The sequence below is a fragment of the Ursus arctos genome, unplaced genomic scaffold, assembly GCF_023065955.2.
Source record: "Ursus arctos isolate Adak ecotype North America unplaced genomic scaffold, UrsArc2.0 scaffold_12, whole genome shotgun sequence".
Lineage (NCBI taxonomy): Eukaryota > Metazoa > Chordata > Mammalia > Carnivora > Ursidae > Ursus > Ursus arctos.
In genome coordinates this window covers 13,823,792-13,845,358 of record NW_026622786.1, presented here as the reverse complement: position 1 = coordinate 13,845,358, position 21,567 = coordinate 13,823,792, and the positions used below count along the sequence as shown (strand labels likewise).

General features: G+C 51.5%; 1 protein-coding gene across 1 annotated transcript in view; it reads right to left on the bottom strand.

The window, feature by feature from the left end:
- Positions 1-21,351, bottom strand: part of KCND3 (potassium voltage-gated channel subfamily D member 3) — a 211,609-nt gene extending 190,258 nt beyond the window's left edge. The window contains exons 1-2 of the mRNA XM_048220471.2: positions 21,280-21,351; positions 13,480-14,657 (exon numbers count right to left, since the gene is read on the bottom strand). Of these exons, the coding sequence (XP_048076428.2) occupies positions 13,480-14,585 (1,106 nt within the window). The 5' untranslated portion in view covers positions 14,586-14,657; positions 21,280-21,351. The remainder of the gene's footprint in view (positions 1-13,479; positions 14,658-21,279) is intronic.
- Positions 21,352-21,567: the final 216 nt, after the last annotated feature.

Here is a 21,567-nt window from a genome sequence, read left to right as displayed (position 1 = left end):
TCCTAATCACTGCAACACGGGCCACGTTTAGTGGCTCCCCGACGCCTACCATATAAATGCCTTAGCCTAACAGTTTAGGCCCTCCGTGTCTCTAGCAAGCCTTTGATTCCTGCTTATCTCCAGCCGTTCCCCTCATATGCCCTACACACTAGCAAAGCAGCCTATTGGTTAAGCTCCCAAGCACTCTGCCCTTTTGCAATTTACTTGGATTTCCCATTTCCGCATCTCAAAATCCTACCCACTGTTGTTGGTCTAGCTGAAATGTCAACTTTTCCGTGAAGCCAATCACTCATTCGGCAGCAAATATTTATTAAGCATTTATTCTGTGCCAAACACCTTCTGATCACTTCGGAACATGCCCCATCCTCCCTTGTCTGCTCATTAACATACTCAAATCCCCTGCTGTATTGTCAATTTCATAGGGCCAGGAGCGAGGGCTTATTTATTTCCATTTCCCCAACACTGACTGACACGATGCATCACAAATTCTAGGTATAATATTTGTTAACCCGCATCAAGATTTATGCTGTCTGTGGTTTTAATATCATTTAGTTTAAAATTCCCCTACTTTTTTTTTTTCTGCTTAAGTATGCACGACCAGGAAGAAGTAAAAATAAACTGATGATACTTCTCAGCAGCTCTAAGCCTGTAATTATGGTGAACTCTAAGTTGTCCATGACACTGGAACCTTCATGCCGGAGAGAATCTCCCACCAGAAGCTAAAGCAAATTATCGCCGTCAGTCTTTGACACGTATTGTACGACTGTCAAGGAGTGGATTCGCCTTTTTAACTTTGGGTGACCAATCGGGTTGGTATCTGCCTCTAGAGTCCTGAGAGCTGGCAGAGTAAGAGGGATGGAGGGAAAGATGGAGACCTGGCTGGCGGGAGGGTCCGGTCCGGGACCGAACATCTACCCTGCACAGCCTCGAGGCAAGACTGGACAGTCACGGCGTCACCGGCACTCGGCGTGTGTCTGCATGGCTAAGGCTCTGGCCTCTTTCTCCCAGATGACCGCAAGGGTGGAGACATCCCAGCCCCCCTGGGGTGGCCCAGTCTGGGGTCTGGAATTGATTTTTGTTTAAGGACAACGCCAAAGTGTCCCCGGGAGCGAGTAAGGTTCTGGGATGGAAGAGGGCTGTGCTTCCAGCCTTGCGGGCCTCAGGATGGGGCCCCGCTGTGCCACCGGGAATCGCTGGACGCAAATCAAAGAAAATGAGATTTGCAATTCTGCACTGATAGCCAGATAATGTAGGGGGGCAAGCTCCCCTCTTCCACTTCTGAAGCAAAAATATCACGTGGGGAGATTCCGCAGCTGCATTAGTTGGGGGAAATTGATGCACATTTCATGTGTCAGGGAGCTGAATCCCAGAGAATGGAGCCAGCCTCCCAGAAAATGGTTTCTTTATATAGTTCCATCCATTTATTGTTTGATTGGACTTTCTGTATATTAAATTCAAGCTGTTCTGCCGCTCGTGGGCATTATGATGCGTTGGCTCCGTGGGAAATAATGAAGGTGATGGGATTTTACAGCTCACATTACAAAGGAGGCGTCCCCAACCTCATCCATCTCTCCATCAACTAGGTTGTGTGTGAGGTGGCACTTATATTAAAACGATTTTTCTGATTCAGTTTAATGACACTCATTCCAGTCCTGACACCCAGAATATGATTACACGAGCCAGATGCAATCTTCCTCCATCCAGTCATGGTCAGCCAAGGCTGAGTTATCTTCCCTCCTGGTCCGCCCCCACCTTCCCACTCACCCGACATCTGCATGGCGCTGGGCAGAGGAGGTGGGGGCTGGGGAGAAGAGGCCTCAGTTTCCGCCTGGGAAACGCAGGCTGGACGGAGGCCCGAGCACGGGACTCGACTAGGAGGCCACGGTCTCTGAGCCTTCTGGCCCAGAACTTTGGGCGCTCCAAGGCACTGTGGTAACTCCTTCCTCCTGGTCACAAACAAGTCCCCAATGGAAGTTGGTCTGAGGTCGCTATGGAACACCCCTTGCAAAAGAGATCGCTGGGAGTCTGGTCCCTACTTCCAAAAAAGAAAAACTACGTGGCTATCCCCAGAAGATGAACATTTCGAACAGGAGTACGGTGTGGCTTCTTGGAAGGGGTTGGTTGTGTTCAGGACCACCTGCCTGAGGACAGGGGCTGGGAGCCTCCCAGCTAAGTCTCTGCTCCTCTCCCGGCCTGGCCCGGGAGGGGTGGGGGAGGGGACGGGGAAGCTCCCAGCGCGGAACAGGAGCTCCCTCCTGGATGAGAGAGGCAGCAACACTGTAGCAGTTACTGAGGGGTTCTGGCCCGCCCCTGAGCAGAGGGGGGGCCAGGCTGCCTTTTATTTACAGTATTTTCAGGCAGAATAAGTGCCGCTCCTACGAAGAATCATGTTTGTGTTTACGGGTGTGTGTAAGAGGGAAACCCAAACAAAACCAAACAGAGAGAGAGAGGGAGAGAAAGGGATTGAGGTTGATTTTGAGAGATTTGGGAGAGCTGTGAAATGGGCACCAGCGTGAAAATCCCCTCCCCCAAATGGCAGCAATTTAAATGGCTGGACTGGAAGACCAATCCAAAGTCACGGTTTGAGTGTGAAGCACCCCCAAGTCTCCTATCCCACCCGCGTGAATCCACCTCTCCCCCACCGGCAGCCCTGACACCCTGCCCACCCCTCTGTCTCAGCTGTTATCACAGCCGCTGACTTCCGTTTCCCTTTCTGAACCAAGAGTGTCCCCCAGGGTGGTCAGCACGGTGCCCAGCCCTTGGCAGGTGTCCGTTACTTGCTGCCTGTGTCTGCCTGTGTTGAAAGGAAACGCCAGGGGCACCTGGGTGGCTCAGTCAGTTAAGCTTCTGACTCTTGGTTTCTGCTCAGGTCATGATGGGGGTTCGAGCCCCGCATCAGGCTCTGTGCTCAGGGCGGAGTCTGCTGGAGGTTCTCTCACTCCCTCGCCTTCTGCCCCTCCCCCCACTCACGTGCTCTAAATAAGTAAATAAGTAGATACATAAATAAATAAATAAAACTAAAAAAAAAAAAAAAAGGAAACCCCAATCCAGGTACAGACGCCCCTGCTTGCGGGCAGCCCCAGCCCAGCTCTTAGAAGTCCACGCTCCAGACTTGGGCTCTGAGGCTTATTCACTCCATGCTGGGATCTTGCAGCCCTGGGCCTTGAAGCCCCCCTCTTGCAAGAGGCTTCTTCTTGTGCAATGCTTGTCCCAGGGGTGGAGAAGTTCTTTAGGACCATGCCTTCCTGGGCCGGTCCTTGCTATGGGAGCAGGGAAAGCCTGGGGCGCTGGTGTGGTAGAAGCAGGACTGGCATAGCTCTCTGATGCCTCTGCCTTCAAATACATGCAAAATATCTCAGTTCTCCCCTTCCCCCTGCCAGCATCCTTGGCCCAGCCACCATCTTCCACAGCCTAGACTATGATGCCGGCTTCTCCCTAGAAAGTATTCACTACCCAGCAGCCAGAGTGATCCTTTGCAAACTTAAGTGAGGCCTACTTAAAACCCTCCTGTGGCCTCCCATTCCAGGCAGAGAAAACGGCAAAGGGCCAAGTCTTTGATCCTGAGGGCCCTGCATGAGCTGCTTCCCCCATTACCGCCTGTACCTGGTCCCTGCTCCTGCGGCTTGACCATTAGGACCTTGTAGCTATTCCAAGAATAGCACGCCAAGGCCTCTCCTGCCTGATGGCCTTTGCATTTGCTGTTCTCTTGGCCTGGAATGCTTTTCCTTAAGCTTCCCACATTCCTGCTGGTCTCTGCTCAAATATCAGCTGAGCTTCTGACATACCATAGCAACTCTCCCTCACTCCACCACCTTCCCGCGCTCAGCGCTCCCTGTTTATCGCACCAGGCTTTACTTTTCTCTATGGCCTGAACTGCTGCCTCGTGGAACGTATTTACCTGCTGATCTATGTACCATCTGGACTCCTCCACTAGAATGTTAGCTCCGCAAGATCAGAGACTATTTTCTTTGCTGCCATATTCCTAGCGCCTAGTGTCTACTCCATAAATATTGGTTGCATAAAGAATCGAATGGAGGAAAATTTCATGGATGGGAGCACTTATCTCTGGCTCCCTTTCTGCTCCTCCCTGGCCCCAGAGTCTGCAGTGGGAAGCATGGCCAAGTGGCCAAAAATAGTGAAGGACGAGGGTTGAAACTTCCCGTGCAAGAAAGGCCCCACCACACTAAGGCTGATGTCCGAACTAGAGAACGCCCTGCTTGGCCTCCCCATCTCCACCCTGCCCACAAATGGATATTTGTTTGACGTGACCAAATAGCTCACATTTGGATAGCACTTCCACTGGTTCTTACAATGGCCAGGAGATGGTTAGCAAGTGAGGAAACTGAAGATAGGTAAACTGGGGTACAACTCTGTTTAGTTGAACAGCTAACTAGCAAGACCCTGACTTAAGCACGGATCTTACAATGATCTCTGGAATTGAGACCTGCCCTTGAAGAGCTCACATCCCGGGAGAAAGACACATAAGCAGGTCAAGTTAACAAAAAATGGCAACTGACAAGACAGAGGTATGTCAGGGCTGCAGTGGGAAGCAAGAGGAGGGGTACCTAGTACACCTTGGTACTGGGGGTGGCAGGAAGGCCTCCTGGAGGAGATGATGTGGGGCTGAGCTGTGACTGATGATGGAGTTATCCAGACATAGAGCAAAGTGAGGGATTGTCTCTGGAGTGGCAGGAAGAATATGAGTAAAGGCCTTTTTTTCTGACCCTTGGTCTACTGCTTTTCCCACCATCTCTTATTTTGGTTCAAACAAGGAGAAGTGAGTCTCATTCAATTCCTTCCATCTGGACCTTATGCTGATGTGACAACATGGTGCTTTGTATTTGCAGGGCTTGGCGCACAGTAGGCACTCAATAAATGTTGAATGGATGCAAGATTCCTTGTTGGGTTTTAAACTACAGACTATAGTTAGAGACGCAGAAGGGCACTATATTATTCTTAAAGGAAGTATTCAACAAGTGGATATGACAATTATAAATATATATGCCCCCAACAGGGGAGCAGCAAGATACACAAGCCAACTCTTAACCAGAATAAAGAGACATATAAATAAAAATACATTAATAGTAGGGGACCTCAACACTCCACTATCAGAAATAGACAGAACACTCTGGCAAAAACTAAGCAAAGAATCAAAGGCTTTGAATGCCATACTTGATGAGTTGGACGTCATAGATATATATAGAACACTACACCCCAGAACCAAAGAATACTCATTCTATTCTAATGCCCATGGAACATTCTCAAGAATAGACCATGTTCTGGGACACAAAACAGGTCTCAACCGATACCAAAAGATTGAAATTATCCCCTGCATATTCTCAGACCACAACGCTCTGAAATTGGAACTCAACCACAAGGAAAAATTTGGAAGAAACTCAAACACTTGGAGACTAAGAACCATCCTGTTCAGGAATGACTCGATAAACCAGGAAATCAAAAATCAAATTAAACAATTTATGGAGACCAATGAGAATGAAAATACAACAGTCCAAAACCTATGGGATACTGCAAAGGCAGTCCTAAGGGGGAAATACATAGCCATCCAAGCCTCACTCAAAAGAATAGAAAAATCTAAAATGCAGTTTTTATATTCTCACCTCAAGAAGCTGGAACAGCAACAGAGGGACAGGCCTAATCCACGCACGAGGAAGCAGTTGACCAAAATTAGAGCTGAAATCAACCAAGCAGAAACCAGAAGTACAGTAGAGCAGATCAACAGGACTAGAAGCTGGTTCTTTGAGAGAATCAATAAAATTGACAGACCACTGGCAAGACTTATCCAAAAGAAAAGAGAAAGGACCCAGATTATTAAAATTATGAATGAAAAAGGAGAGGTCACAACGAACACCATTGAAATTGGAAGGATTATTAGAAATTTTTATCAACAGCTATATGCCAATAAACTAAGCAATCTGGAAGAGATGGAATCCTTCCTGGAAACCTATAAACTACCAAGATTGAAACCGGAAGAAACTGATTCCTTAAACAGGCCAATTCATTATGAAGAAATTGAGTCAGTGATAAACAACCTTCCAAATAACAAAACTCCAGGCCCGGACGGTTTTCCTGGGGAATTCTACCAAACATTCAAAGAAGAAATAATACCTATTCTCCTAAAGCTATTTCAAAAAATAGAAACAGAAGGAAAGCTACCAAACTCATTCTATGAGGCCAATATTACCTTGATCCCCAAACCAGGCAAAGACCCCCTCAAAAAGGAGAATTACAGACCGATCTCCCTAATGAATATGGACGCCAAAATCCTCAACAAGATACTTGCTAATAGAATCCAACAGTACATTAAAAGGATTATCCATCACGATCAAGTGGGATTCATACCTGGGATGCAAGCGTGGTTCAATATTCGCAAATCAATCAGCGTGATACATCATATCAACAAGAAAAGACTCAGGAACCATATGATCCTCTCAATCGATGCCGAAAAAGCATTTGACAAAATACAGCATCCTTTCCTGATTAAAACCCTTCAGAGTGTAGGAATAGAGGGTACATTTCTCAATCTCATAAAAGCCATCTATGAAAAGCCTACTGCAAATATTATTCTCAATGGGGAAAAGCTGGAAGCCTTTCCCTTAAGATCAGGAACTCAACAAGGATGCCCACTCTCGCCACTATTATTCAACATAGTACTAGAAGTCCTTGCAACAGCAATCAGACGACAAAAAGGGATCAAAGCTATTCAAATCGGCAAAGAAGAAGTCAAAATGTCTCTCTTCGCAGACGACATGATACTCTATATGGAAAACCCAAAAGAAGCCACTCCCAAACTATTAGAAGTTATAGAGCAATTCAGTAATGTGGCGGGATACAAAATCAATGCTCAGAAATCAGCTGCATTTCTATACACGAATAACGAGACCAAAGAAAGAGAAATTAGGGAATCCATCCCATTTACAATAGCACCAAAAACCATACGTTACCTTGGAATTAACTTAACCAGAGACGTAAAGGACCTATATTCTAGAAACTATAAATCACTCTTGAAAGACATTGAGGAAGACATAAAAAGATGGAAAGATATTCCATGCTCATGGATCGGAAGAATTAACATAGTTAAAATGTCCATGCTACCCAGAGCAATCTACACTTTCAATGCTATCCCGATCAAAATACCGAGGACATTTTTCAAAGAACTGGAACAAATAGTCCTTAAATTTGTATGGAACCAGAAAAGGCCCCGAATCTCCAAGGAACTGTTGAAAAGGAAAAACAAAGCTGGGGGCATCACAATGCTGGATTTCAAGCTGTACTACAAAGCTGTGATCACAAAGACAGCATGGTACTGGCACAAAAACAGACACATAGACCAATGGAACAGAATAGAGAGCCCAGAAATGGACCCTCGGCTCTTTGGGCAACTAATATTTGATAAAGCAGGAAAAAACATCCAGTGGGAAAAAGACAGTCTCTTCAATAAATGGTGCTGGGAAAATTGGACAGCTACATGCAAAAGAATGAAACTTGACCGCTATCTCACACCATACACAAAAATAAACTCCAAATGGATGAAAGACCTCGATGTGAGACAGGAATCCATCAAAATCCTAGAGGAGAACATAGGCAGCAAACTCTACGACATCAGCCAAAGCAACCTTTTTCATGACACATCCCCAAAGGCAAGAGAAACAAAAGATAAAATGAATTTATGGGACTTCATCAAGATTACAAGTTTCTGCACAGCCAAGGAAACAGTCAGAAAAACTAAGAGGCAGCCCACGGAATGGGAGAATATATTTACAAATGACACTACAGATAAAGGACTGGTATCCAAGATCTACAAAGAACTTCTCAAACTCAATACACAAGAAACAAATAAACAAATCAAAAAATGGGCAGAAGATATGAACAGACACTTTTCCAATGAAGACATACAAATGGCTAACAGACACATGAAAAAATGTTCAAAATCATTAGCCATCAAGGAAATTCAAATCAAAACCACACTGAGATACCACCTTATGCCAGTTAGAATGGCAAAAATAGACAAGGCAAGAAACAACAATTGTTGGAGAGGATGTGGAGAAAGGGGATCCCTCCTACATTGTTGGTGGGAATGCAAGTTGGTACAGCCACTCTGGAAAACAGTGTGGAGGTCCCTTAAAAAGTTAAAAATTGACTACCCTATGATCCAGCCATTGCACTACTGGGTGTTTACCCCAAAGATACAGACGTAGTGAAGAGAAGGGCCATATGCACCCCAATGTTCATAGCAGCAATGTCCACAATAGCAAATCGTGGAAGGAGCCGAGATGCCCTTCAACAGATGACTGGATTAAGAAGTTGTGGTCCATATATACAATGGAATATTACTCAGCTATCAGAAAGAACGAGTTCTCAACATTTGCTACAACATGGACGGCACTGGAGGAGATAATGCTAAGTGAAATAAGTCAAGCAGAGAAAGACAATTATCATATGATTTCTCTCATCTATGGAACATAAGAACTAGGATGATCGGTAGGGGAAGAAAGGGATAAAGAAAGGGGGGGTAATCAGAAGGGGGAATGAAACATGAGAGACTATGGACTATGAGAAACAAACTGAGGGCCTCAGAGGGGAGGGGGGTGGGGGAATGGGATAGACTGGTGATGGGTAGTAAGGAGGGCACGTATTGCATGGTGCACTGGGTGTTATACACAACTAATGAATCATCGAGCCTTACATCAGAAACCGGGGATGTACTGTACGGTGACTAACATAATATAATAAAAAATCATTAAAAAAAAAAAAAGATTCCTTGTTGGGATGTGGATCTAAATCTTCTCTTAGGAATTCCAGCACGAGAACTGTTGGTTAAGAAGTGTCAAACCAAGAAAAGACCTTGGGGTCATTCATTCCCAGCAGGTGTGGCTATGACCAGATCCCCCTGGGCAGGGACACACCACCATCCGGGTAGGCACAGCGGGCCAGTGACCCAGGCCAAGGCACTTGGGAGTTGGGAGGAGGGCTGGTGGGCCCCAGAGGTGGTGGATGAAGGTGCAGCCCGAATTTGGGGAATTGAAAGGTTAACCAGACCCCAGACTGGCTCCACTTCTGGCACTGGGCGGGGGGCGGGGTTAAGTACCCCATTCTGTGATTGCCTGTACTGATTGTCCAGGCCCGGCTCCCAGTCTCGCAAAACCTCAGGCGGGCCCCTTCCAGGATTATGTTTTAAAGGGAAATGCAAATCACCTGGAGGCTGCTTCATGCTTGGAAGAAGTAAAAATCGATTCTGTTTTCGTTAAAGTGATTTTTGGACACTGTCAAAAGCTCTCTCATCTCAGGGCATGGGGTGACAGAGAGGCTGCCAGTCTCAATTACATAAGCAAGCCAACCGGGCAGCAGCAGGCCACCTTAGCAGGAGCAAGGCTGTTCTGGTCCCTTCCTGAGCCCCACCCCCAAAGATAGCCAAGACAGCCTCATGCCCTCCAGTCTTGGAGCTGACCCTCAACGGCCCTGGTGGGTGCTCGCTCGCGAGGCTTTCCTTCGGCACGCTCCCCTTTTCCCCACGCTGAACCGGAGCCTCACCCACAGACTGACTCAGACAGTCTAGACCAACCATGATGCCAAGCAAAGTCCAACAAAATTCAGAAGGAAAATCTGCTTTAAAAAGTCTACAACATCGAACGCCTTCACAAACTAGCTTTGTTGGTCTTATTTAATATCGGGAGTCCTGTGCTATCCCTTTCCTCTGTTAACTGAGATAATTGAGGATTTTATGTATAGCAGCAATTACGAGCATCGAAACTAATCCTTCTGTGGCGCATGTAGAGCTCCACGGTGGAGGGGGCATAAGGGAAGCATGGGTTGGCCATGGGGGTCTTCCCCACCAGTGCAGGAGGGTCCAAAGGGAAGCCATCCTCGAGCCTCAGCGGCAGTTGGGCCGTTATTGTTCTGTGTGCTTAAGGTATTTTGAGATATTAAATAAACAGAAATGATTGGTTCCAGGAGATCCCTCCCCAGAGGACACCTGAGTAACTCATCAGGGAGTCCTGGGAAAGTGGGCAGGGATGGGAACCTGAGCGAGGGAGCGTGAACTCCGCTTGGCACATCGGTCCTCAGCCCAGCCCCATAGCCTGTCAATCAGCTCTCCTTTGCAAAGGAGCCGGAGAAGACAGTTTCTCCCAAACTGAAACTGGAACTTGGGGCAGGATTAGGGTGGGGAGGGTCTGAATATGGGAAGAACGAAGTGTCCTCTGGGAGGTGTTGGAAGCTGCCGGACAGACCGTGGAATGTGGCACGATATTGGCCCTTGGTATTCCACAGCCACTTGGGGGCTCAAATGCCAACGAGGAGTAAGAAAAAGAAGGGCTCTCTGGAATGGTTTAGGCCTACAACTAGCCAGTGAATACGTTCAGGACAGAAACCAGCCAGGGGAGAGGGACAAGTTTACAGGGTTGAGTTGGGAAGACCTCCAAGCAAGGCAAGAAGACCAGCTAGCCTCCCCCCCCACCCCCCACCCCCCCACTGATGCCGCAGAGCATCCCAGGGGATGGACCAGAGGTCGGGTGGAGGCTGCCCTCCTCTGCCTACAGGGACCAGGGCTGGGGCAGAGCACGCATCTTAGGTCCACCCTAGAAAGAGGATGGGCAGATCTGGAAAGGACTGAGAACGGTATCAGGCCAGGCAAATGGAAAAGGCGTCCTATTCACGTTAACCAAGCCATTAAAAAGCGTTTTACCAAGTACCTGCTACGTATAGCCAAGCAGTGAGCCTGGTGATGGTTCCAACTGCCAGCTCAGGTCAAAGTCAAAGTGGCCCAATCCAGCATTCGACCACACCAGCCAGGACAGAGGAAGAAAAAGCCTGCTGCCCCATTACTTACCCGAGGCTAGGGAAAACACTACGGAAGGAAGGCTTCTTTTCCTGCTCATTCATTTCCCCTTCCAGAAGCTAGACGTTTTGATGCATGGGGAAGAGCAGAGTGAGGAGCCCGCAGGGCCACCAGTCAGCGGAAGCAGGCTACTCCCCTTCCTTCCTCTTTGCCTTCGTTCTCAGGCAGAGGCCTCTTGCTTCCCGCCATCCCCTCCCCTCCTTCAGAAAGTAAATACAAGGCCAAGATTGTCTGTCCCCCGACACTGGACTCACCCCTGGACCTACAGGGTGGATGCTAAAGGAAATCAGTGGTCTCTCCAGCGACAGGAAAACAGTGGATTTTGCCAGGAATGCAGGCATTGATTTCCAAGACAGCATTTAAACTGGCCAGATGGAAATGTTTCATTTAGAAATTCCCTGTGTACCTAGGACAGTGGCTGTAGTACTCACGGTGCTCATGTCCCAGAGTGACATGACTAGCATAAACGGACCCCCTGAGGCCATAATATAAAAGAAGTAACCCTGGAGGTCTGCTTTCCACCCACGACCCCGACGGTATGGGGACAAGCGGAGTGGTGAGTGAACAGGGAACGGACGCTGGAGACAGCCAGACTGGCATTGGAAAATCAGCTCTGCCCCGATCAGCTGTATGACGACAGCAATCTACTTGACCTCTCTGAGCCTCGCCTGCTGCATCTGCAAAGTTGGATGGCATTTTTCCTACCTTGCAGGGCTGTTGTAAAGACTCAAAGGGATAATATATGCAAAGTGCTTAGCGCACCGCTGACAGAGTAGACACACATATGCTGTTATACTAATAATAAAAAGTAATAGGCAGGAGGCCCCTGAAGTTTCCATCGATCTCCTCTGAAACGATCCCATTTTAACTCTGACATCCATCCATCTGCCCTGTTTTCTCCCCACGGCAGTCCTGAGACATCCCTCTGGTGTCATGAGTCCCATCAAAGGGCGCTTAAGGGCACGGGATAGTCACAGTCACATCAGGAGCAGGGCCAGGGAAGTCCTGGCCGTGGGGGAGGTCCCCTTCACGGAAGCGAAAGGATGGTCAGGGTCAGCCTCGAAGGAGCAAGGTGGCTCCTTCTCCCAACATGGTGACCAGCTCCCAGGCCATTTTATCCTTAAATATCCCACTGTGTCAAGAGGCCCACATCTGCACCTATGTCAAGAGACAAGGTCAAACGACCGTTCTTACCCACTCCGGATGCAGGTGGCTGTTTGAAAAACTGTGTGTGTGTGGGAGAGAGAGGAAGGGGCAGGATGGGCTGTGTCAGACAGACAAGCGGCAAGGGGAATGCCCCCATCAAATGTGGCCTCCACAAATGGACAATGACACCCCTTGCTGTCCCCCTCCCGGGTGGCAGAATGACAAATGTAATCATTTTAAAAGGTCCCGTCACCTGCTCAGTCATTCCCAATAAGCACACACAGCACTATGGAAAAACCGACACCAGCGCCGCGGGGTGTCAGCCAGGAAAAAAAAAATCGAATCACCAGGACGCCACCAACCAAATTGTCAAAGACCAAATAAAAAGCTTCATGAATTCTCCATCAGCAATATAACGCTTCCTGGCCTAAGCAAATACAGACCCGGCATATGAATTGTAAAGGGATTTTGCATTAGCCTCAATGACTTCCAACGGCCGAAGCAGAAACCCCTAAGAAATACGTGTCTCCATAAAGCTGCCTCCGTTGGCTCTAATCCTGTTAGGGGGAAGATTGCAATCTCCTTCCTGAGCCCCTTCCTCTGATGGAAAGCTTTGCATGCCAGCACCATAAATACATTTCTGGGACCTCAGCTAGAGAAGGGACCTCGGGGAGAAGGAAGAGACAGAGTCACCTGTGGCCTTGCTGGGTGCCCCCCCCCCAATAGACAATCCTGCTACTTTTGTGTCTGACCACATGATCTCTTCAGACCATCTCACAACGGCCCAGGTAGGCGGGGTCATTCAATCATAGAGTCAGGCTGAGAAAGCAAGGCTACTCCTCCTTCAGTGAGAAAAAACCAAGTCGGGTGCCCCGCTCTGCAGAAAACCCAAGTTTGGAATCACCTAGAGACAGTCTGCTCCGACTGAAGCCATGAGCATCGATGGCAGCAGAGAAGAGAAGTAAAGCAAAAGAGAAAAAGCCTGCAGATACGCTACAGAGAAGAAATGCAGGAAGGGTCCAAAGAGAGTGCTGTGGGTGTCTTCTGGTTTATGGAACCGAGTACGCTCCTTACCGCACTCACCCAACTGCTCGGGCCTTTCTTCCTTCCCACCTGCTGCCCGGTTTTTCCACCCCCGTGGCAGCCCTTACAAACACAGATGCATATAAGAAAGCAGCCATTGCCACTCCCTGCACCCCACACACATACACAGAACGCACGGCTGAAAAGAGAAATAGTGGCTTAATTTTCCATGTTTTATAAAATGCATGCTCCCCCCTCCCCCAAAGAAAACTCCATTCAGAGCAAGCTCTCGCGCCCCAACGAATCATTGGCGCTCCTTCCTCTTTCTGACGAGGCAACTCCCCCGGCTCCTACGCCTGGACACGTGACTCCATCCTCATCTGCCGGATCCCGCTACCCTCCAACGTTTCCCTCCCGTGTAACCTCCGCCCTTCCGGCCGCCGGCACCGACTTACCCCAAGGTGGTCATGGTGACGATGGTGTACCAAAAAGAGGCAGGGATGCTCGTGAACTTGCTGGCTGAGGAGCCCTTCTCAGCGTAAAACATCACAGTGGCAAAGATGATGATGGCCATGGTGAGGGAGAAGAGGAGGAAGCCGAGCTCAGAGGCACAGCTCTTGAGCGTGTAGCCCAGGATCCGCAAGCCCTGGGAGTGGCGCGAGAACTTGAAGATCCGGAAGACGCGGAAGACCCGCAGCGTGACAAAGGCGCCGGACACGTCCTCGTTGTTGGTCATGACCAGGCCGATGTAGTAGGGCATGATGGCCACCACGTCGATGATGCTCATCACGCTGCGGATGAAGCGGTAGCGGCTGGGCGCCGCGAACAGCCGGAGGAGGTACTCCACGGTGAAGATCATGACGCAGGCCGTGTCCAGGCAGAAGAAGGCCACCGAGTAGCGCTCTCCGCACGGCAGCTCCTTGCTCCCGGGCACCGTGCCGCACGGCACCGTCTCCACCACGTTGGTGATGACCGACACGGCGATGAAGAAGCCAGTCACATAGTAGAAGACCAAGGCCAGCGTGCTGGTGTGCGGGTTCTCGAAGGCCCGCCACATGGTCTGGCGGAAGCTGAGCGACGGCATGGACTCCTGGTTGTTCTCCGAGTCGTTGTCGTCCATGAGCCGCTCGGCGTTCTCCCGCTTGCGGTCCTTGTACTCCTCGTAGCAGCAGTCTCCAATGATCTCCGGCAGGATGCCGTAGAAGGCCAGCTCGTCGTCGTAGGCCGAGATGCACTCGTAGCGCGGGTAGTGCAGCTTCCCCGTGCGGTAGAAGTTGAGGACGCACCGGAACACTTCGGGGTCCCGGTCGAAGAAGTACTCCTTGGTGTCCTCGTTGAAGAAGAACTCCTTCTCCGTGCTGCCCAGCAGCGTGTCCGGGTAGCGCTCCAGTGTGGTCCGCCAGGTCTGGAACCTCCGGCCGCTCACGTTGAGGACGATCAGCTCATCCTGCCGCTTGTTCTTGTCGGCGGGGGCAAGCGGCATGGGGCAGTTGGCCACCGGCATCCACCCGATGGCCGCCGCCCGCGCGAAGGGCAGCCAGGCTGCCACGCCCGCGGCCATGGTGACTCCAGCTCTTGGGCCGGCCGCTGCTCGGGGGCTTTGCACACCAGCTTGGAGTTAGTGCCGCGACCCCTGGGAGACAGGAAGAGAGAGCAGAGAACGGGGTGAGTCCGCGATTGCCTCCCCGGTGGGAAATGGGACACGGGGGAAGGGTCACTGCTGAGTGAGACAGCAGAAGTCTTGAAGGCAAGCAAACGAAACCAAAGTCACTACCCAAGAGAGGGGACTTGGTTCTTTTTTCCTCCCCTCCTAGGGAGAGCACCTAGCACAGGGCAGTGCAGCCGCGGGGGCTCACCAGATGTTGTTGACTGCCCGACAAATTGTCAAGTTCCAGGAAGACTCAGGAGCATTTGGAGGGAAAGCCTCTTTAGTAGGAAGATCTGGGAAGACGCGGGTAATAATCAGCTCTGAAAGGTTATGGCGTTATTACGAATTTAAATTGGGAGAGGGTAAATGAGTTCTCATTAAACGAATTTAAAAGTGGGATAAACATGCTAATTTTTATTTCACTCTTCACCCACCAGGGTAATCAGGAATGGGGGGGGGGTGAGGAAGATCAGGGAAACACATTCTTTCTACGCCTCATTGGTGAGGTGGAGGCTGGGCCTGCCTGTGTCCGGAAAGTTCTCCGACATGGCAGGTGAAGACGGTAGGCCCAGAGCTTGGTACAGTTCTGTTCCCCAAGTCCCATAGAGAAGGCAGTCCCTGGCGGGGTGCTAGTCTCTGGGGCACTTGGCAACCTAGCGTTCCAACACGCCCTCAGAGCCAGGACACAAAGATGTGGGAGAGGCTGTGAGGCCGGGCAGGGCTCCTTCCCCACGCCATAAAGCGGGTCTTGGGCTCTTGGTTCACCTGCCTTCCATGCATTGTCCCTCTCCCTCCCAGAGGAAGCTGATCCACACTCTGCCATCTCCAGATTCCTCGCCTCCCGTCTCCATCTGCCCACCATCCATAGCTCCCTCGGGTTATGTAACAATACTCTCTCCCATGCCAGCCCCTTTCACCCGGCCCCACTCCAGCCCTGGAGGTTCCTGCAGCCCTGGGCCACCTTGTCCCTTCTCCCACCAGTCTCTGAACTACACTGTGGACACACCTCCCCATCACCTGCATGGATGGGGGGGAAACAATGGCTCGGAGAATTATTTTTGGCTTTGAGAAACAGATTTACCTTCCCAAATCTGGCTTTTTAAGGATGATACTGAAATGACTCTGAATCCCCAAATGTGTTACCATCTGTGGGAAGACATGTGGTGACACAGAAACACACGTAACAGCACCAGGAAATTGTTTGGGGTTGACACACTCATTTTCACTAATCCTAAACTGGCACACGGGACCAATCCTCTCTCAGAATTATTTGGACCCTCTGGAGTTCAGTTGGCTTGACTCTCTGTTGAAATGAATGAGGCAGAGGTTTGTCTTGTAAATGGGATTTGATCTTCATCTTTCCCTATCAACCTGCTTCCTTCTCCTGACTACCACCTCCTCTAGGCCCTCAGATCTCCACCTCCTCTCACTCTCTGAGCTGCCACTAGACTGGCTGTATCTAGATGCCTCTGACGATACACAGGGTCGCACTGGGGCTACCTCCTTGCCCAAAGCTGCTCCTTTTGTTCAGCTGCTGCCCTAACCCCAGGCCTGTCCCTTTGGCCATCTTTCTCCTTGTTTCACCCGAAGAGTTGCCAAATAATGAGACAACAGCTCTTAGTGCCCTCGCGAAGGCCCTCATTCCCTCAGGCCTCCTTCCCTTCCCACTGGCCTGCTTGTCTCTCTCGTCCCACCCCAACCCCAACTCTGTTTCTCCTGGTCCCCAGAAATCCATTCTGCCCAAGCCAGGTTCTGGTGGGGCCGCATCCCACAGCCTACAAAATTGCGTCCAAACTCTCTGGCCTGACATCCTAGTCTTGCCGCAAAGGCTGACCATTCGGGCCCGTGCCCCGTGCACCTGTCCTGGCCTCCAGCAACAAGAGCAGAGCGGCTCGTGCACAGACCCCGTGGGGCTCTGCTTCTGGACACTCTCTTCCTGTGGGCAATATCCTTCCCCTTCAGCCCTCCTATTTGCCTCCCTGCTCCTCATCCTCCCTGTGATGGACCCTTCTCTCGCCACTCTGAAATTCTCTCCTTCTCTGGGCTCACAGCACTTCGTTTGCCCCTCGTCTCTAGCATCTCTTGCCCTCTGGGCACGTTCTACGTGTCTAATTAATACTCATCGCAGACACACCGTCTCTCCCCGGATCATCTCCTGTCACCCTCACAACAACCTAGGAAGAAGTCCGAGAGCCAGCAGTCCGCCAGGCGGAAAGGGACAGAATAGGGATCCCACCTCGGGCAGCCTGACACCCCCCCACCACATGCCCTGGAGCCTAGGCTAGCTGACCTCTCTAGGTCTTTCTGTCCAGAGAGCAAGAGCAGCTGATGTTTACAGAGGGCTGGCTGGGTGCCAGGCACCGTGCCACATGTTTTCATGGACCATCTCAAACCCACCCCACTGACAACCCTAGGGGAGGGGAGTAGACACCACGGTCGTCCCCATGTCGCAGATAAAGAAGAGGAATCACGGGGAGTTGGAATAACCGGCCGAAGGATGTGATAAGAAGGCAGAGAGATCGAAACCCAGGCAGTCTTGATGTGGAGTTCAAGGGCACAGCCCCGTTTTCCCTATCCCGTAGCAAGCTCCTTGAGGGTAAAGGGCATGACGCCTCCATTTTTACCCGACAGCCCAGGAGGCAGCTCAGCGTGCTGCATCCTGGAGGTTCTCAAACTGGGAACCCGCATTTTGTTGATGGCATTTGCATTCCGTCGTTCTCACTCCATGCCTTGCTAAGGGGGGGTTTCAAGGGTAGACGTTCTCTCTCCTGACAGGCAGTGAACTCTGCAGACGGATCAGAATCAAAAGAATCCAATCGAGGCGCCTCTGACTCACTGTGCTCTCAGCTGGGTTTTCTCAAGGAGCCAATCTCTGCCTCAGTTTCCTCATCTGCATGCTAAGGAGACTATGTACAGGTGCCCCTGCTCCCTCATAAAGGGAGGTTGATTCAGATGCCGCAGAAGACAACAGGAATGACAATGACATTCCCTATAAATGTCATCACTCAGAGAAGACAAAAACAGCACAAGCCTGATGAGCTCTTGATTATGGCAAAGGAACAGGGGGATTGTTCCCCCACGGCATGCCACTGACGGATTTGAGAACACAGCCTGTGCATTTTGTATCTTTTTCTAGAAAGGGACCCTGATGACTCCCATACTTCCTCTGGGCTATCACGAGCCACTGCAGTCCCTTCACACACCCTTCGCCGCGTTTTCTAAAGGAGCAAGGGCAGTTGGGCCAGCAAGCCCACCACGTAAGCCTCAGTCACAGAGAATTCCAGTTCACGTTCAGGGAACATTTACTGCATGCTGACAATGCCCTGGGCCCTGTTTTAGGCACCCTGACAGCCACAATTTCATGTATCCTCACAGAAAATCCTAGGACACGGAAGTTCCAGGGAGGGAGCTGAGACTCAGAAACATGGCTTCAGGGTGGCCGAAGTCCGTGTGTGTAGGAGCTGACGATTTTCAAACAGACCATGGATGGAGTCACTACAAAACTGGCTCTCCCGACCTAAGTGTGGGCAGATATGTTCCTCGTGGAGGAAAGCAGGACAAAGAGATGCCCCTCGCCCCGGCCCAGGCAGCAAAGAGCAGGAGGTCAGGAAGCCCTGTATTCCAGTTTCACTTCTCTCCTACCCTTGTGCAAGCAAGACACCAACACGCTTGGGCCTCAGAATCCTCCTCTGTCCAGTGAGAGAACTGGACAAGAAGGTGACAAGGAGCCCTTCGGCTCAAGGAATCCTTGATTCTTCTAGGATCCAGGACATTAAGGCTGTAGCTCCTCGGCTCTCCCTGAGACCTCCTCGTAACCGTTGCCCATGCAAAGCAGGAAGGAGAACGTCGGGGTTGGTTGCTGTGGGGACAGACTTCGCCTTAGCCTCATCTCGACAAGAGGCAGTTCTGGGAATTCCTGAGGAGGCTGGTGCCCAGAACGGGGTGCCCAGCCTGCATCACTCAGAACTCGAGGCCATCCGAGGCTGGATCCTCCCACAGAACCCCTGGCCTCCTCCCTGGACCGCTGACCCTTTAACATCTTTGCTTTTCCCCAGAATGGAGCTCAGAGAGGCAGGACCTTGAGGGGGTTTGGGTGGCAAAGAGTAAGATAAGAGACTGCTAAGACAGGAGGTACCCCATTAGCACGCTGCTTGGGCCACATATGCAGCTCTGCACCCTGCGAGGCCAGGGCCCTTCTCCTTCCATTCTCCCAGGGCTGCTCCACCCTGACTTCCAAGACTCAGTGGCTGGCGTCTGCCCCTGCCAAGCGGCGTCCCACCCTCTTACCCTTTCCACCTCAGGCCAATCTCCTCTTCTCAAGGACAATAAGTATTTCACATACTGCTTTCAGATGAATAATTGAGAGTTAGGGAAGGAAAAACAACCCCTCTCTATCTATCATAAAAGCTTCTAGTCCCAAGGCCCAACCAATCCAGGCCAATCTTCCCAAAGAAGGCCAAGCAAAAGCCAGGCTGTCTCCAGAGGCTTAAGCCCTGTTTCCTGGGTAAAAAGTACCCCCAAAGGAGACATTACCCCACTGCTACTTTCTCTGTGTGTATGTGTGTGTGTAAGGGGGGTGGTGGGGTTGGGAAGGGGAGGAAAAGTTTCCCACCTGACACCAGGCCCAAGGCCATAAGGCCTCCACAGATGCCTGCAGGCGTGACCCAGCTTAAGCAGGCCCTCTCCACGGTGCTCCCTGCTGGGCTCACCCCCCGACAGGGGCCAACACCTCGTGGAGCAGACCTGGCTATGAATTTCTGCAACAGGCACAAGAGTGCGGCCCCATTTCCAGCCAATGGCACTGCACACGCCTCAAATGCCAAGGTTTTACTAGGACGTGGACGCCTTACAAATGAAAAATCTGAAGCTATTTTTGCTTTTGGCAGAAGAGTTTGACAGTGGGAAAGATGGGGGTGGGGGGAGGCTGGGGAAGAGCCATTTAAAACAGGTGAGGGCTAAAATGACAAACGCAAAAAATCCAAGAAGAAGGGAATATATGTTCTCCTGCTGTAAAAAAGTCAGCCCTATGAAACAGTTTCTGTTTTGGAGGGAGAGGGCCAAAGTGGGCAAAGTGACCAGACAGCTTGTCCTGGGGACCGACACCTAACCTGAGCCCAGGCACAGGGCAGCAAAAGTTTCGCGTCGTCACCAAGGTCTGCCCTTCAGTGACCTCGGCAGAGTGCTGGGTGTGGAGAGTCTCTGGAAACTTTTACCTTCCACAATTTTATATCACGGCGCTTAGCCCAGAATGGGGCCAGTCTCGGGGAGGAGGGTCCTGACAATCCAGGGGGCCTTCTACTCTGCCCATATGGTTTAGGTGGATGGGCATGAAACCAACAGGGTGCCAGGCTGGGGGGATCCTTGGGGTACAGGCCTGGAACATACATACAGCTCCTCTTCTCCCACAGTGCCACTCCTAGGCTGGCCAGGGCACTTTCCTGAACTCTCTTTTTCTCCAGCCTCCTCAACAGTAAAAGGGAACAAGCTACTAATCTTTCTTCCTCTGGGGGTCCCTTGTGTACTCGCATTTTGTTGCCTTCAAGTAGTGACACAGAAAAATAAACACATCAATTCCCGTCTGTGTGCCAACATGTCCTCACAGGGAAATGTACACACGCTTTGCATTGAATTCCTGCACGCCCTTTCTACAGACATTAAATATCCAGGTTTCCTTGAAGTAACGGTAAATACGGCATACACTTAACCATCACATACATTCATGCAAAATACCGACATGCACCACAGAGGAACCCCAGCCCAGTCTTACGAACAGGATCATAAGAAAGTTCAGACAACCTCTCTTCAGAAATACAACGGAGCTTTCTCCTTGCTCTAAGAGTCCAGGTCCGGAACCTCAGCCTGTTGCTGATACATCAGGCTGCCCGGGATAAAAGCAGAACCTCCTGGACTGGATTCAAATGTCAACGCTAAGCAAGTGCAGGAATTTAGTTGATTCCAGGTAACTTCTCTGCCCTGTCCCTTCTGCGCGCCATCCCCGGTGTAAACACCTCGCCAAAGTGAGTCTTTCGAACCCTCTCCCCCGGGCCGCACTGGCCCTGGGTGTCACTTGGAGACCTTTCCCAGAGCTCTCGGGGTGGAAGCGGCGTCGGGCAAGACCAGATGTGCGGCCCCCAGCCTCTGGTAGGCACACCGCCGGCTCGCCGGGCTGCAGAACTTTGCGAAGCGCCCCAAACTGCTCCCTGTTTCCACCCTCAGCCATTTCTCTCGTCCTCCCTTCCCAAGGAGCAGGGGGAACCGAGCAAGCCGTCGCCACCTGCCGCCGGATCCCGGGGCGCTGCCTGTGGCACCCCCGAGGGAAGGCAGGCCAATGGAAAGAGGGCAGAGGTTCACACCCCCACCCCCAAGCCTCACGTCGCCGAGCTGCCTGGAGGTGGCTGCACAGCCAGCCGGAGGGAACCGACGCCCCCGGGCCGGCTGCCTGCTCCCCCGCGGCGCCGGCCCCACCCCCAATCCTTCCGGCGCCCCAGCGCCCACCCACCCAGGCGCAGGAGTGGGAGGGTGCCGCGTGGGCAGCTGGAGCAACAGGCGTGGGAGCAGCGCTCCTCACACTTCCTGGCTCCAGAAGGCTCGGTCGGGTCCCTCTTACCTTCGGCGAAGCGAGCCCCGGGCCCCGCGCCCCGCGCCCGCGCGCGCGAGGAAGCTGCGGCCGGGAGCCGGGGGCCGCGGAGGCGCCGAGCGCCCAGCAGCGCGGCGAAGCGCCCAGCAGCCGCCGCTCGCCGGCGAAGTCTCGCTGGCTCTCTCCCTCCCTGGCTCGGTCCGTTCGTGCGTCCCTCGGTCCGTGGGGCCCTCCCTCCCCCGCCGCCGCCGCCGCCGCCGCCGCCGCTCCAGCCCCGGCTCGGCAGCGCGTCCCCTCCCCGCCGCCCCGCTCGCGGGC